Consider the following 15,935-nt stretch of genomic DNA (forward strand, 5'->3'; position numbering starts at 1 on the left):
TATATATATATATATATATATATATATATATATATATATATATATATTAAGGTGTATGAGAACAAATTATATATTTTGTTCTCATACACCTTATTAGATGTAGAACAGGAAGTTTACAAAGTTATGAAAAGTTACAGAAAAGTCTACAATTGGCAGGCTATGGGCTGGTAGTGCCCTGCACCTGATGGTCCATCTCCTGAGTGCCAGGGGAGGCTTCCATCTTGTGTTTGTTTAGCAGTGGGTTAGCACTAAATGAAGTCGCATTTCCCCCGCAGGGTTTCCTGTGTATCAGGCTCATGCTAATCACTGGTCAGCCTGCTCCTGCCCCTGTCATTAAACAGGATCCTTCCTCTCTTTGTGTCCCCAGACTTCAAAGGCCTGGCATGGGAGCTCAGGTTAGGGAGGAGGAAGGTGTCTTGGCTCCTCCCCTTACCTTTAAATGCTGGGCGGCCAGGGGCAGAGGGTAGACTGAGGTGTGAGTGTACTAATCGCAGGACCATGCTCTCTATGCCTGGTAAGTAGGGGACATAGCTGCATTGCTTCCCATACACTAGCTGCGCTGGACCATAGACTTCCCTTACTATCATTTGGATAATTATGTAATTGTAATGCAGTGCAGTAAGCCTGGGTAGAGCATATAATATGTATAGTGCAGGATACAAGTCACTTACCTGTATTGTCTCCTCTTAGATGTGAAACCAGCAACAGACATGGACTGTGCCACCAATCAAGATTCCCTGTATCTTCCCAACTCTGTGACTGCATCCCTGGAGGACTTGGAGCTATGGAGCCAGTTCCATCAGGAAGGGACAGAGATGATCATCACCAAATCTGGACGGTAAGTGGATTTTCCTATACAATAAATATGACTAGGGTTATTTATATTATATGGATGAAGAAGGGTGCTGGATGACCTAAAAGTAAAAAAAAAAAAAAAAAAAGCAAAGTAAAGAATATTGCTCTTTTTAATCCTTATATCTATCTATATGTGTGTGTGTGTATGTATATATGTGAGTGTGTGTGTGTGTGTATATATAATATATGTGTGTGTGTGTGTATATATAATATATGTGTGTGTGTGTGTATATATAATATATGTGTGTGTGTGTGTATATATAATATATGTGTGTGTGTGTATATATAATATATGTGTGTGTATATGTGTATATATATATATATGTATATGTGTGTATATATATATATATATATATATGTGTATATGTATGTATATATATATATATATATATATATATATATATATATATATATATATATATATATATTAGATGGATTGTTTGCCACTACTACAAAGGATTTTTAGCTTTATTATCCCATCAACTGCATTAATCATGTATTTTCAGATATAATCATGTGTCCTGACTTCTCCTGTTTTTAAGTTGTCTATTTGTGCTTATGTATTTTATGGGATTTTGGGTTGTTCTACATTTATAAAGCATTAATTATTGATTTATGATCATTTTGGGGGGGTTAATATAGGTATATTGATAAGTATTGGACCCTGATTTGAAGGTGTAAATATATCTAGTAGTGATGTTCTAATATAGGTTATATGTTAGTACAGTATTGGTAGCAAAGGTTCCTACATACAACTTCTCTAAGAAGGATCTATTTAGTTCAGAATACACTATAGTATGCACTAGTATCTATGTGCAGAATAGTGAATTCTGTCCTATACAAATGATAAGATGAGCTAGGTTTTAATCAATGGGTATTTCCATTTCCCCCTTTTTTCTTAAATGTGTTCACTCTCTACAGGCGGATGTTCCCACAGTGCAAGATTAGACTGTATGGACTGCATCCTTACACTAAATATGTGGTGCTGGTAGACTTTGTCCCCCTGGACAACTGCAGATACAAGGTAAATGTCTATTGGCGGCTACAGACTATATGGTACATATAGCGTGGGTAACTAATTTGGTGATGATGATGAATACAGTAGAAGTATTGTGGGTGAATTATGTGGACTGTGCTTGCACAAAAATGTGAACTTATCAGTAGACTAAGAGACCTTGAGCATTTCTGTTTCATTTTTTTTAGTATATTTTCAGTCTGTATTTCGCTAGGAGTTGTGCACATCGATGATGGTTAGTTACAAATGGTAATCACCCACATTTTTCTTTATAGTGGAACAAGAATCAATGGGAGGCTGCCGGAAAAGCAGAACCGCACCCACCGTGCAGGACCTATATTCACCCGGACTCGCCGGCCCCTGGTGCCCACTGGATGAAGGATGTCATCTGCTTCCAAAAACTAAAACTTACCAATAACACGCTGGACCAACATGGACATGTAAGTGAAAGGAAAGATCATTCTATACAAAACTTGCATATTTTATCTCAAACTATATTTATATTTATATTTATATATTTTTTTTTTTCTTCCAGATCATCTTGCATTCAATGCACAGATACAAGCCCAGGTTCCATGTCATCCAGTCCGATGATGTGTACAACACCCGCTGGGGGTTACTGCAGGTCTTCAGCTTCCCAGAGACAGAGTTTACTGCAGTAACAGCTTACCAAAATGAAAAGGTACAATTGAGAATACACTATCAAGAATGAGAACATAAAGATACGTCGGGTTATTTATATATATATATATATATATATATATATATATATATATATATATATATTTATATTAATAATATTAATATAATTTTTTTTTATTTATTTATTTTAAACTTAATCACTTCTTTTCGTCCTCCAGATCACAAAATTAAAAATTGACCACAATCCATTTGCTAAAGGATTTCGGGAACAGGACAGAGGCCACAAAAGGTAAGTTCATCCTTCACCCACAATTCATAGTGACCATTCTAGGGATTCTAGATGGGGAAATAATTGAAACCTTAGCTGATGATATCACATTTACATGATTGTGGGGTCTTCAAACGCAAATTGTTCACGCATCGTTCGGTGTAGTAAAACGTTGTTCGTAATAGCAACCAACCCAGTAAGGACGACCGCAAAATCGATCATAATTAATGATAATTGTTTCGTGTAATTGGATGAAAGATTTCTGGCCCAAGTGATCGTTTAAGAGTTTTTTGTTAATTGTCGAAAAATCGCTTTGTGGAATAGGACCCTAAATGTAATAACTGGTTTTTGTCCCTTTCAGGGATGACCTCCTGAAGATTGTGCCACAAAGTCCAAGCAAACGTCAGAAAAGAAAGAAGTGGGATAACGGTCCTGAAGCAGATGAAGGTATTGTCGCTAAACGATTAGTCTCTGAGATAATTTCCTTTCTTGCTGACACGCTGAAAAATGTCTCCTTATTCATATGGTTTATTCTTAGATCGTTGTAAAGTTGCGCGAGTGAAGGAAGAACCCGCCGATGTTTCTACAGGAGTATATGCACAATGGGTACCAGATCATGAAGGAAGCCAAAACATGGTCCCCAACTCCCCAGATTTGACAGGTTCTCCAAGCCAAGAACAGCAAGTTCCTTCATCTTCCTCCAGTTATTTGTATAGGTGAGTTTACCCAACCTGCCAATCATGCTGTGCAGTGCCGTTTATGTTCTATAGGTTTAAGTTAACGTGTAAAGGTCTATCTTCTAACTTTTTTTTTTTTTTTCTCTTTCCTTCTAATTCACAGAAGTCCAAACAGAAGATATCTTCAGCCACTTCCAAACTCTTTGGATTCATGTGAAGCACAAGGCAGACGTCTTACACCAGATGTTGCGACAGTACCTGATCCCGATGCTTTCCAGGTGCCCTCATTCCATTCGATGCATCCTGCACAGGATCGCTCCGGTGTAATGAACATTCCCATTGAAACGCCAACAAGACAAAGTCTGCGAGGACCCATGTATAGCCCATATGGAGCAGAACAGTGGATGGTTCCCACACAAGGGCAGTATCGCCCTATGAGCTACTCCTATCCAACAGAATTTAGCACACAGGGTGCAGTTGCCCACAATAGCATGTCAGACTGGAGCCAATATTCCTTGTTCCCGTATACTTGCTGGTAAATCTGAAAAAATACAGATCATGGACTGCAGAAGAATTAGATGACACAGCTATCTCCTTTTTCATTTTTATTTTTTATTTTTTTTTTTTATCTTTTGAGAATGGACCAAATGTTGGGAAAACCTCACACTTTACAAGTCAACCTGGCTTAAAAATAAAAAAAACAAAGACCTGGAGAGGAGGAGGATTTTCCAGTTGTGCCATTCAGTCCAGACTTAGGATCCTTTTACATTTTATACATTGTATTCTTTGCTTACGGAATTGTAAAATACTCGATGAGACTATTGGGATTAAATCCAAAAGACTACCACTGCAAAAGGTGTTGAAGTTTTCACTTTCCCAATTGCTAATGGACTGAATACAAACATAAGATGCTCATACTGTGACTGGATGGCAGAAACCATGGACAATATGGAGTCAGATCATCTTCTGCTGTACAATAATTCCTCTACCCCACCTTCTGGAAGAACCTTAATACTAGAAAGACCCTCTTTTGTTCAGCATTGCTTTGCACCGCGGTGGTGTCTGTTGTTTTTTGTGGTATGAATATTATGTTTTGAGCTGTAACCTTTTTGCTTTTTGCTGTTTGCACATTTTCCTATTTGGATGTTATACGCACATTATTGGGCACATGATTTATAAGTAATGCACGGGGTTTTAAGTTTGTTGCATGTGTCACCTGGGGGTTGTGTATACAAAGCATGCAAGTTCCAACTTGGGTTTTTTTTTTTCCTTTGGAATTTGGTGGGCTTTAACTAATGTGTGTATTAGAGAATTATTTTCACAAAATGTAACTTTGAAAGATGGGTGTATTGTTTTACAGGGTGCAGTAGGAGTTGGTCTTTAAGGTCGCCTTACTCCTCCGACTAAGCCACCCATATCTTGGTTGTCAGATATAGAATGGTGTGTCCAATGTATAGACCTTAATACCTGTAAATAGATTTTATTTAAAGAAACTGGGAATTTTATCTCATAGGAACATGTCCTTCCAGTGAAGGCGGTTCTATGTAATTTTAATTTAATGAATTTAACTAGAAAGTAGAAATGTTGAGATGTCTATTTGTGGGTCAGTGTCGAATTGCACCTTCAATAAACGTCTGTAAAACAAAGAAGCTTGGTGGATATGACCTTTAAAATGATTTTATATCACTGATGGGATGCAAAGGTTTATACAGTTCAACATCGGTATGGGTGACGGACATCACGGTATGGTCCTAATTCTATATCCTGTCACAAGCTGGAATACAGTTCATCTGAAAAAATCCGTTTGACGTATACAATGACATTTTCTTATTTAAATTTAACGTAGAATGATTTATATTTAAAACATATTTTGCAAATGAAGAATCAATGACTTAAGGGCCTATTAAACTAGACTATTAAAGGCAAGGAGGGTGTATAGAAATGCTCATTCAGCTGATGATCCACGTGTGTAAAAGTGGCAGCGATCAGCCTAGGAGCGGGAAAATGCCCAATCTTCGGCTGATCGCATCTTTAGAGTTCACTTCAAAATTTATCATCTGCCGCACATCTCACTGTGTAAACAGGAGCTGTGGTCCTGCTCCTGACCTGCTCTCCGGCCGCTGTATCTCCTGTCCTTGCAACTCCAGTGATAGACAGCCGGAGGAGGGGGATGAGACATACAGCAGCTGTAGAGCAGGATACATGTTACATGGTGAGGAAGAAGTGTTAATGGTAAGTATACACTGCTGATGTGATGGCTTCTGGAAACTTGCTTTACATATATGTGCTGTCAGTTTCCCTTTAAATTGCCACAAGAATGATACCAGGAGTTGTTTGTGCGGCCTGGCTGCTTGATAAATTGAGCTGCATAAAGGTCCATGTCGAGCTGCATAAAAGGACCCTTAACCAGAATATAGCGGTAACAGAAAGGTTACCACTCTATACTAACATTAATTTCAGTTTAGCTCAAAAACTTGAAGAGAAATGGATGACAAAATTCATTGATATTTTATTTTAAGGGTCCATTTTGTGTCCTGAGGCATCAGTTGTGACAATATGGGGGGAAATTTATCAAGTTTATCTGCAGGCCCGACCTTCTCGCCCACACGAGATTCATTGAAAAAAAACACTTCTCAATAAATCAGGTGTATCTGAGAATATCCTGCATTATATTAAGACTTTCTGCCATATCTTCGCCTAATACACACATTTTATGTATTCCCTCCATAATGTTTGGCCAGAAAGATGCACAACCTTTCAATTAGTTGTAGCAATATTGGTTTGTGTATTTGAGATACTGTATATTTGAATGTGTTTTAAAGGGGTTGTCCAGCGAAAATCTTTCAAATTAACTGGTGTCAGAAAGTTATATAGATTTGTAATGTACTTCTATTAAAAAAATCTCTAGTCTTTCCATACTTATTAGCTACTGTATGTCCTGCAGGAAATGTTTTATTTTCAGTCTGACACAGTGCTCTCTGCTGCCACCTCTGTCTGAGACAGGAACTGCCCAGAGCAGGAGAGGTTTTCTATGGGGATTCATAGAAAACCGAGACATAGTTCCTGTCTCTGCCAGAGATGTCAGACTGAAAATAAAACATTTCCTGCAGGACATACAGCAGCTAATAAGTATTGGAAGACTTGAGATTTTTTTAATAGAAGTAAATTACAAATCTATATAACTTTCTGATATCGGTTTATTTGAAAGAAAAAGATTTTCGCTTGACAACCCCTTTAACTCTATTGCACCACAGTGTAGGCTCTCTGCTAGCTTGCAGCTATTTAACAATGTTCTGGCAAGAAAAACTTCTAGAAGTAGTCACTATAGGTGAGCGCAACTTGAGCATGCTAGAGTCACATCGTTCTGCATTTGAATAATGGAGGCTGAGGAACTTGGCTGCCATAGTGTGTCCATATTTTCTCGTGCTGCATCCAATTTAAGTCACTGGTAATCTAATGATCAGACTTCAGTTGGACTCGTCTCTAGTAGTTTTTATATATACCTACAGAACATTGCATTTCTATTGCCGTTATCACACCAGACTGTGTAGGGAGAGACGCTCTGACAACTGTAATGGTAACAGACAGTTGTCAATGTATATATAAGTATGCTGGAGAAATAAGAGGAATGGCACAACACCTTGTTGTACTCAATAATTGTTAGTAAATGGGTTATCTAGCATTAGGGAAACATGGTTTTCTTCCAGAAACAGCACCACTCTTGTCCTCAGTTTGTGTGTGATTATTGCAGCTCTGTCCCATTTAAATTTAAGAGCCAAGTTGTATTACCACACATAACGTGGCAGGTGTTGTGCTCTTCTAGGAATAAAAGACTGGTATGTTTTCTTTTCTAATCTTATATAAATTCCAAGTTTAAAGGGATTATCTATGTACTAAAACAGATGTCTGTAGAACTAACTTGGTCCTTTTTTAAGGGGTTGTCTGGAGAGCCAAAGACTGTCAACTTCTAAGGCTAGATTCACACATTGCTTTTTCTGACGCAATCGCAGACAGAACATAGGAGCAATGTTGTTCAATGGCCCCGTTAACACGTCCGTATGTGTGTACAGGGCTGCGATCTGTGCGCAAAATAAATAGGACCTGCTGTAATGCGGACTGCATTTTTCGTCATGGATCGTTATGGTTATGAAGCAGAAATGTAGTGCTATATGAAGAACGGAGCACTAAAGATGTACAATCATAGTGCGGGCCAGCGGTCGCAGGCTGCACTACGGGTGTGTGGATGTAGCCTTAGACCAACATCTCGGAAGTTAAAGGGGTTATCCAAGGCTACAAAAACATGGACACTTTCTTCCAGAGACAGCAACACACTTTACAATTAAGCTCCATTCTCTTCAAAGTAACGAAGTTTAAAAACCCCACCCAACCTGGAGACAAGTGTGGTGCTGACTCTGGAAGACAGTGTGTTTAAGTGCTGGATAACCCCTTTAAGCCTTCAAACACATGGGGTTGGCGGGGCTAATGGCCCTATTCCACGAAACTATTATCGACCGTATTCGGCCGATAATTGTCCCCTCGAATAGGAGGCAAGGATCAGCCGAAATCGTTCATGTCGGCTGATCGTTGAAGTCGTTTGTCTTTCAACATGTTGAAAGGCAAACGACTTATATAGCAGCGATCTGCTGCTGCCGCTCCGCGTAGTAGGTGCGGTGGCAGCAGACCGCCTCTATATCCTATGGGCTGCCCAGACTATCGGCTCTCCCCGGACTCGCACGCGCTTTGCCGCCGCCATGTGTAATAGCTAACAGCGCCCGTTTGCTCCTCAGAGTCGGGCCGTGGAATACGGCCTTAAGCACCACTGCCTTCCCACATCTTGGAATGGAGGGGAGACCGAAAAGTTTGAGCCAGCAAGAAGGCTTTAGCTTTCTTCTGCTTGCCCAACAACCCCTTTAAGTATGGACCAAGGTATGTATGCTTTTAATGGGTAAAATGAAAATATTTTTAGGGTGCGTTCACACGTACAGGATCTGCAGCAAATTTGATGGCCCAGATTAGATTAAAAGAAAATCAGCAACTTTAAATCTGCTGCAGATCCTATACGTGTGAACGCACCCTTATACGGACAAAATTGGACTTTAGAGAAACGCATTCAACAATAGAGTAATGGCCCTATTTCACGGGTCGTTTAGAGGAGCAAACGAGCGCTCTCAGCGCTCGTTTGCTCCTCGTTCCCCGCTCGCTGCCGCCGCTATTCCATGCGGCGGCAGCAGCAAGCGGGTGAGTGCGGGAGGGGCGGCGGGGAGCTGTGGGGTGGGCTGCCCGGGTGATCGCTGATCATCCGGGCAGCCCATAGGATACAGCAGCGTATGCTGCCAATGCTCCTATTCAACGGAGTGACGGCAGCAGATCGTTGCTATATCAGTCGCTTGTTTTTCAACATGTTGAAAAACAAGCTACTGCAACGATCAGCCGACATGAACGATGTCTGCTGATCGCTGCACTCTATTCCACGGGACGATTATCGTTCATAGCGGCCAATATAGGCCGAATACGGATGATAATCGTTCCGTGGAATAGGGCCCTAAAACAAAAATAATTTGACTGTTTAATCCCTTGAACCCAACAATTAACTGGTCAATTGCAGAATAAACCAGTGGACGCTATTGAAAATGCGCTTAGGGTACTATTACACGGGCCGATGGGGGCCCGATAACTGTAAACGTTTACTGGGCCTATTACACGGCCCGATAATCGTTTAACAAGGGCTGCAGGGACATCGTTACCAATGTCCTTGCAGCACTTGCTTAAACTCTATACATTACCTATCCATGCTGCAAGGCTCCTCTTGCAGTCTGCTTCTCACCGGATCCTGCGGGCTCTAGCTTCAGAGCAGCCTGTCTGAGCTGACAGGCCGCTCAGCCAATCACTGGCCGTGGCGGTCCCGGGGAGGAAGCAGACTGCAAGAGGAGCCCTGGACCATGGATAGGTAATGTATAGAGTTTGGAAATCTTCAGCCACTGGCCGCGCACTGCTATTACACGTAGCGATGCGAGGTCTGCGCCTGACAATTAGAGGTCCAAACCTATATCAACGATCAGCCGATGATCGTTGTCATCGGCTGATTGTTGTATTTATTACACAGAGCTATAATTGGCCGGATAGGGACGATTATCGTTCCGTGTAATATGGCCCTTTATCCTCGGCTTTGATATAATTTAATGAATATATACTGTGTGTGTGTGTATGTATATATTATATAATTATATATATATATATATATATATATATATATATATATATATATATATATATATACATATATATATACAAAGTAGAAAAATGGTGCAGCACTCAAAAAAAGTCACAAAATGTTGTGGTGCCTGCCAGTATGCACCCTTGAGACCATAGGTGCTGAAATATACAATATAGGAATCACTGTGGCACTCAAAAGTAGTGAAAAAAATGGTGATTTATTCGCCCAAAACCGCAACGTTTCAAACTCGCAATGAGTCCTTTTTCAAGCAGTGTTAAAGCACATATGGCAAAGCTTGTGTTTAAATACATGGTGGGTCACAATTAGATACATGTGTGTCAAATCATTAATCAGTGTCAAGGGTAGAAATCAAAATACAAGTACACGTGTTATAAAGCATAGCAGTGACAATAGATACATCGTGATGATCGTGCAACGATCCACAGTGTTATGATGGTGTCATAAAGTCCATAAGTACATAAAGTCCATAAAAAAATATGAGTTACAATAAGAATCTTGGGGATCATCACTCACAGCGATCCTGTAGCAGCCACGGACCCCAGGATCTCATATCAGCGGCGTTGTCCTAGACCTTACGCGCATGCGCGGGATGTCCGCCAATCGGAAGACTTGTAGGACGGCCTCCCACGTAGTGATAGCTAGAATTAACCTTGTCGTAGCTGGTATGTAGTATTCTGCGGCTTCCGAGACAACATTCAAACTAGAGAGAATATTCACGTCCGGTGTAATACACCCAATACTGATAGTTGCGGCCTTATCTGGACATTGTTATCCGTACTTCCCACGCCTTGGTGTAAAGGAGACCGGAACGAGTGGTGCGGGCCGCTGCATAGCAACAGCACACGCAACCAATCGGTGTTCAGAGATCCCGGACTCACAAAATGTGTATCTCTGGATCCTTCACACTAAATCCAACGCCTCCAACACCTGGGGTTTCCAGGTTAGTGTCCCAGCCCATCCAGTAGACGTGTAAACTCCAGTAACGTATCTCTTAGCTCGCTGATGTAACAATCGCACATTGAAAAAAACGCAAGGTCTGAATATCAGTATAGGACAAAAATTGCCAAAATGAGGGGTCCGAACCAAAAATCATCATGTGGTGATGTTCCCTTCGATTCCAAAAGAAAGATGCTTGAATATCTGAAAATATACAAGAAAAGTAAATAATCATGCAAACTGAAAAATTCTTTGCATAACTTTATATGCCATACATGCAAAGTCCAAAATACAGGGAGATAAGGGAGTCTGCACTTGCCATCAACTACTGGTTCATCCTTATCCACAAATTCTAGGGGTAATCTTAAAGTCCACATTCAAACCATGTGGTTTAAGGGAATTTAATTCAAATATCCAGAATAATTCCCTTCTTTTTTGTTTCGCCAACCTATCACCTCCCCTAACCGGGGCTGTAGTGTGTTCAATGAACATGATGCGCAAATCTTGCTCCGCATGATTTTTGTCGCAAAAATGCTTAGGTACCGGTAGATCCATTTTCTTTTTTCTGATCGTGTACCTATGCTGGATTAAGCGTGTTTTCACATCCAAAGAGGTTTCCCCTACATAAATTAGGGGGCAAGGGCAAACTATCACATAGATTACCCAATCTGTCTCACACGTTATGTGTTGTTTAATGGGGTATTCTTTCTTTGTAATGGGATGGATAAATCTATCCCCTCTAATGACATATTTACAGTTGATACATCTCCTACATGCATAGCAACCCGATCTTAATGGCCCTAATAGAAGTTGTGTTGGTTGAGGCGAGCTTGGAGTCTTAGCATGTACTAGCCGATCCCTGAGATTAGGGGCTCTCTTGTAGGAGAGGAGGGGTCTAGTCTGGAAGCTGTCAATATCTGAAAACCCCCGTTGTAGTACCCCCCAATGCTTATGAATGATTTTTGAAATGCTGCCACTTAAACCATTAAATTGTGTTACAAATGGAATTCTAATGCTAGTATCTGAATCAGTGTTTTTAAATAATAGGCTTTCTCTCTGCATACCAGAGACCTCTTCCATATATTTATGTGTAACAGATCTAGGATAGCCCCTTTTATGGAAGTTGTTGGCAAAGTTGGACAATGTGTGTTGAAACTCTGTCTCATCAGTAACAATGCGTCTAATCCGCATAAATTGACTTTTTGGAAGTGATTGTATGGTGTTTTTTGGGTGATTAGAATCAAACTTCAGTAATGTATTTTTATCAGTTGGTTTGGTATATAGTTTTGTGAGAAATTTATTGTTCGAGCGGTATACATGGGTGTCAAGAAATTGAGTATTTGTGTCAGAATATGAAATGGTGAACTGTATGTCTGGGTCCATGCTGTTCAAGAAGCTGTGAAAGGAAATCAGACCCTCTTCGTCTCCCCCCCATGCCAGGAACACATCATCTATGTATCTCCACCAGCCCACAATATGTTGGGCATGGTGGGATACATAGATGTGTGACTCCTCCAGTGACGCTACATACAGGTTAGCGAAAGTAGGTGCGACATTAGATCCCATCGCAGTCCCCTTACGCTGTAGGAAAATCTTGTTATCAAACATAAAAAAATTACATGATAACACAATGTCCAAAAGTTGTATCAGAAAAGTCTGGCAGGAGGTGGAGAACTCGGACGCATGTAGGAGATTCCTTATAGCATTGATGCCCTTATCATGTCCAATGGACGTATATAAGCTAACTATGTCCAACGATGCTATATAGTTCACTTTTGTGGCATCTAGATGCCACAAAAGTGAACTATATAGCATCGTTGGACATAGTTAGCTTATATACGTCCATTGGACATGATAAGGGCATCAATGCTATAAGGAATCTCCTACATGCGTCCGAGTTCTCCACCTCCTGCCAGACTTTTCTGATACAACTTTTGGACATTGTGTTATCATGTAATTTTTTTATGTTTGATAACAAGATTTTCCTACAGCGTAAGGGGACTGCGATGGGATCTAATGTCGCACCTACTTTCGCTAACCTGTATGTAGCGTCACTGGAGGAGTCACACATCTATGTATCCCACCATGCCCAACATATTGTGGGCTGGTGGAGATACATAGATGATGTGTTCCTGGCATGGGGGGGAGACGAAGAGGGTCTGATTTCCTTTCACAGCTTCTTGAACAGCATGGACCCAGACATACAGTTCACCATTTCATATTCTGACACAAATACTCAATTTCTTGACACCCATGTATACCGCTCGAACAATAAATTTCTCACAAAACTATATACCAAACCAACTGATAAAAATACATTACTGAAGTTTGATTCTAATCACCCAAAAAACACCATACAATCACTTCCAAAAAGTCAATTTATGCGGATTAGACGCATTGTTACTGATGAGACAGAGTTTCAACACACATTGTCCAACTTTGCCAACAACTTCCATAAAAGGGGCTATCCTAGATCTGTTACACATAAATATATGGAAGAGGTCTCTGGTATGCAGAGAGAAAGCCTATTATTTAAAAACACTGATTCAGATACTAGCATTAGAATTCCATTTGTAACACAATTTAATGGTTTAAGTGGCAGCATTTCAAAAATCATTCATAAGCATTGGGGGGTACTACAACGGGGGTTTTCAGATATTGACAGCTTCCAGACTAGACCCCTCCTCTCCTACAAGAGAGCCCCTAATCTCAGGGATCGGCTAGTACATGCTAAGACTCCAAGCTCGCCTCAACCAACACAACTTCTATTAGGGCCATTAAGATCGGGTTGCTATGCATGTAGGAGATGTATCAACTGTAAATATGTCATTAGAGGGGATAGATTTATCCATCCCATTACAAAGAAAGAATACCCCATTAAACAACACATAACGTGTGAGACAGATTGGGTAATCTATGTGATAGTTTGCCCTTGCCCCCTAATTTATGTAGGGGAAACCTCTTTGGATGTGAAAACACGCTTAATCCAGCATAGGTACACGATCAGAAAAAAGAAAATGGATCTACCGGTACCTAAGCATTTTTGCGACAAAAATCATGCGGAGCAAGATTTGCGCATCATGTTCATTGAACACACTACAGCCCCGGTTAGGGGAGGTGATAGGTTGGCGAAACAAAAAAGAAGGGAATTATTCTGGATATTTGAATTAAATTCCCTTAAACCACATGGTTTGAATGTGGACTTTAAGATTACCCCTAGAATTTGTGGATAAGGATGAACCAGTAGTTGATGGCAAGTGCAGACTCCCTTATCTCCCTGTATTTTGGACTTTGCATGTATGGCATATAAAGTTATGCAAAGAATTTTTCAGTTTGCATGATTATTTACTTTTTCTTGTATATTTTCAGATATTCAAGCATCTTTCTTTTGGAATCGAAGGGAACATCACCACATGATGATTTTTGGTTCGGACCCCTCATTTTGGCAATTTTTGTCCTATACTGATATTCAGACCTTGCGTTTTTTTCAATGTGCGATTGTTACATCAGCGAGCTAAGAGATACGTTACTGGAGTTTACACGTCTACTGGATGGGCTGGGACACTAACCTGGAAACCCCAGGTGTTGGAGGCGTTGGATTTAGTGTGAAGGATCCAGAGATACACATTTTGTGAGTCCGGGATCTCTGAACACCGATTGGTTGCGTGTGCTGTTGCTATGCAGCGGCCCGCACCACTCGTTCCGGTCTCCTTTACACCAAGGCGTGGGAAGTACGGATAACAATGTCCAGATAAGGCCGCAACTATCAGTATTGGGTGTATTACACCGGACGTGAATATTCTCTCTAGTTTGAATGTTGTCTCGGAAGCCGCAGAATACTACATACCAGCTACGACAAGGTTAATTCTAGCTATCACTACGTGGGAGGCCGTCCTACAAGTCTTCCGATTGGCGGACATCCCGCGCATGCGCGTAAGGTCTAGGACAACGCCGCTGATATGAGATCCTGGGGTCCGTGGCTGCTACAGGATCGCTGTGAGTGATGATCCCCAAGATTCTTATTGTAACTCATATTTTTTTATGGACTTTATGTACTTATGGACTTTATGACACCATCATAACACTGTGGATCGTTGCACGATCATCACGATGTATCTATTGTCACTGCTATGCTTTATAACACGTGTACTTGTATTTTGATTTCTACCCTTGACACTGATTAATGATTTGACACACATGTATCTAATTGTGACCCACCATGTATTTAAACACAAGCTTTGCCATATGTGCTTTAACACTGCTTGAAAAAGGACTCATTGCGAGTTTGAAACGTTGCGGTTTTGGGCGAATAAATCACCATTTTTTTCACTACTTTTGAGTGCCACAGTGATTCCTATATTGTATATATATATATATATATATATATATACAGATTACAAAACAGTCTAGCTTTTACAAAGCTACAAGACTATGCAATGAATGAAGAGTCACCAGAATCTATGAATTTAGTTGGTCAGGAAGTCTGGTTAATGTAGTAAAATGGATTAGCATCCCGCAGTAAGTCTTATCTATATAAATTCTATCTATACAAGGCCTGTGCTTGTGTATATACTACTAACTACATGTTATAATAAGGCTAAATTATCCAATATAGAGGCAAATTTATGAAATCTACTATTATACACCTGGACTTCCCAAAGGCAACACAATATGAGGTTAGTTAGGGAGAGGGATAAGAAGTACAGATGAGGGTATTTACACTAAGGGCTCGTTCCCACTGAGCAAAAGCAGCTGAATTTCTGCGCTGAATCAGCGCTGAAATTTCAGCCGTTAAAATAGGTGCAGAGCTAATTTCCATTGTGTTGAATGGAAATTCTGCTCTGCAGTTCACACAGTGGAATTTCCGCACTGAACTAATCCGCTTTCCGCCAGAAGAATGAACATGTTCATTCTTCCGCTAGCGGAAGCCTATACAAATCAATGGGGCTCTGATTTTCTGTTTCAGCGCGGATTCAGCGCGGAATACAAGCGTAATACAAGCGGAAATTACTCGCTGAATCAGCGCGGAAATGGGGAAAAGGGGGGGGAGGAGGATTCTAGTATATGTTCTGGTATAGTCTAGTTTACTCACCAAATACTCGCTGAATTTCAGCGCTGAATGCATGCGGATTCAGCGCGGATTCCTCGAGTATTCCGCGCTGAATTTGTCAAGAGCTGATTACGAGCTGAACACTTTCCTAGCAGAATACGCATGGATTCTGCTTGCATTCTGCTTATATTCTGCTCGGAATTCAGCATCAGTTGATTTCAGGCGGAAATATTTCCTTGCGTAATCCGCTCCTTTTG

The 15,935-nt window shown here is 40.6% G+C and overlaps 1 protein-coding gene and 1 long non-coding RNA gene across 2 annotated transcripts in view; one reads left to right on the plus strand and one right to left on the minus strand.

The window, feature by feature from the left end:
* Positions 1-845, minus strand: part of LOC138785327 (uncharacterized) — a 31,758-nt gene extending 30,913 nt beyond the window's left edge. The window contains exon 1 of the long non-coding RNA XR_011362095.1: positions 672-845. This is a non-coding gene — a long non-coding RNA (uncharacterized lncRNA). The remainder of the gene's footprint in view (positions 1-671) is intronic.
* LOC138785326 (T-box protein VegT-like) lies at positions 499-3,996 on the plus strand. The gene is made up of 9 exons (XM_069961154.1): positions 499-514; positions 691-838; positions 1,777-1,879; positions 2,146-2,310; positions 2,406-2,552; positions 2,731-2,801; positions 3,142-3,227; positions 3,319-3,496; positions 3,621-3,996. Exons 1-9 carry the CDS (start codon positions 499-501, stop codon positions 3,994-3,996), a joined length of 1,290 nt encoding a protein of 429 aa, XP_069817255.1.
* Positions 3,997-15,935: the final 11,939 nt, after the last annotated feature.

The sequence above is a fragment of the Dendropsophus ebraccatus genome, chromosome 3 (assembly GCF_027789765.1).
Source record: "Dendropsophus ebraccatus isolate aDenEbr1 chromosome 3, aDenEbr1.pat, whole genome shotgun sequence".
NCBI classification, from domain to species: domain Eukaryota; kingdom Metazoa; phylum Chordata; class Amphibia; order Anura; family Hylidae; genus Dendropsophus; species Dendropsophus ebraccatus.